The 2236-nt window shown below is 31.1% G+C and overlaps 1 protein-coding gene across 1 annotated transcript in view; it reads left to right on the forward strand.

Moving 5' to 3' along the window:
• Positions 1-2236, forward strand: part of APC (APC regulator of Wnt signaling pathway) — a 157830-nt gene that overhangs the window by 74091 nt on the left and 81503 nt on the right. Inside the window, exon 4 of the mRNA XM_019659127.1 lies at positions 122-242. Within this exon, the coding sequence (XP_019514672.1) occupies positions 122-242 (121 nt within the window). The remainder of the gene's footprint in view (positions 1-121; positions 243-2236) is intronic.

Genomic DNA, 2236 nt, shown 5'->3' on the forward strand with positions numbered 1-2236 from the left:
TGGTTTTTATTCATTATTAATATTTTAGCTTACAGTGAGAACTTTACAGTAACAGCTAATAAGAATTGCTGTTGTGCACTTGGTTAGCATTGTGTAAACTTACCTTTTTTTTAAAAAACAGATCATTACTTCTTGCTGATCTTGACAAAGAAGAAAAGGAAAAAGACTGGTATTATGCTCAACTTCAGAATCTTACTAAAAGAATAGATAGTCTTCCTTTAACTGAAAATGTAAGTAACTTGGCACTATGACTTATTTTAGACTTTAATAACTTGATTTTTAAAAGTACCTAAAGTATCCATTAAAAATCCAGGATAACTGAATTTACAGTTATTTATAAGCTAAAATATGTGTTTTCCAACTTTAAACTTGAATATATAATAATTAATGAATTTTTGTTTATAATGATGATAATAAAACTTCATTGTGCTCAAGCAAATATTTATTTTAAGCCCATAGTTAAGTAAATTTATTAAGTTTGAATACTAAAATACTCAGGATTCAACCAACTGGTTTTTTATTCTGTGTATTGAATTGCCAAACATACTCTGTAGAAGTGTTTATCACCATCTGTCTATTTTCTGAACCATATTACAAGAACTATGCCAAATAGTTTTTGAATAAAAATATCTTTGAAGATAATTTGAGTCCTGTTCGTTATTATAAATGACAATAGCTGTTGGCATGGATCTTAGAACTTTATGCAAGTACTAAAATTGGTTTGTTTTGCAAATGTAACTATGTAAAAAAAGAATTTAATTGTGTCAACCTTTACCTCCTCACTCACCCTGTTATGTCAACTATGTTAATTCATGGAATGGCACATATAAGAACATTTCTGAAATGTATTAATAATTTCAAACAAGACTATTTCAACTGTTCATAAATTCTTTTGTAGTTTTAGAAAAGAAAATAAAAATAAGCTACTTAAAGTATATCCTCTCTTAGCTAAGATTTTTCATTTTCTAATAGTACTTTTGAGAGAACATAATAAACAAAAAGCAAAAATAGGAAGAAGGAAAACCTTTTCCAAAACATATAGTTAGTCAGATTTCCTGGGTGGACACTATCTGTCAGGAGCTAGAACTAGAAGCCTAAGTGCTCAGTTCCCCGGGACAGTGATTCAGGATTCTGAGAGGGAGAGAGAAGATCCCGCTTTCTGACAATGTCCTTAACACCTTTCTGAAAACTAAGGACACACAAATAGTGAAAGAACAGTTTTTGGAGACTTGTTATCAGACAAGGGTTAGGAACTCAGGAGGGTTTGGTGGGATTTTTACCCTTATAAATAAAAATACCAAAGCATAGCTTTGTTCACCATTCACTTCCATAATTAGAATATACAAAATTTAGAGGCTGTCTGCATGCAGTCAGGTTCAGAAAAGGGCTCAGATGTATGTGAGAACTAAAGGGCAATGGTTAATATCTAAAACAAAGATCAGTTGTCTAATAAATTAAGTATTCCTTTATGAATTTATTGAATAATCACATTTATTTAATAGAATATGTAAGATATTATTATGTACTATTTGGCAACATTAGCGAATTCAAAATACTTGCGTTTTTTAAATATTTTTTAATTTCACAAATTTTGCTTTTAATATTGGGAAATCAAGTTAAGAACACTTTCATATGGAATTACTTCTAAAGATACAGACATTGCTTAAAATATCAGCTCTGAAGCACATTATTACAACACAATGTCATGTTAAACTTTTTTTTGCAGGGGATTTTGGGGAGTGGAGGACATATGAGTGGAGTTACAACTGGTTAATTGGGAATTAGAAATAGCATGCAGACTTTCTTCTATGTTGCAACCCATAATTTGGGTATACTTGTAGAAATACATTCTGCATATGAGTGTCACCCATATATTGCAAGGGAAAGGAGTGAGAGCTCCTCCAAGTTAATTGACAATGCCATTTGGAATCCTTGGGCCTACAGAATGCTATCCTGAGTCAGACATGTGTCTCACACACAACTTTGTATTGGGCAGATAGAGCATGAAAAATCTATGGCACTTCCATATTCCTTTCATGGCACATTATAACTTTCCTGTTTAATCATATTTTTAGTTTTTATTACCTCTTGGGGCATGTGTTTATAAGTTTCATTACCTTGTCCTTTTCATCCTTTTGTATGCCTAGCAGTTATCACAGTGCCTGGAATTTTAATTAGAAGGTTAATAAAGTATTGAATGAATTAACACTCTGTGAAGAAGTACTTCTTTTTATTT

The sequence above is a fragment of the Hipposideros armiger genome, unplaced genomic scaffold (assembly GCF_001890085.2).
Source record: "Hipposideros armiger isolate ML-2016 unplaced genomic scaffold, ASM189008v1 scaffold_296, whole genome shotgun sequence".
Classification (NCBI taxonomy): Eukaryota; Metazoa; Chordata; class Mammalia; order Chiroptera; family Hipposideridae; genus Hipposideros; species Hipposideros armiger.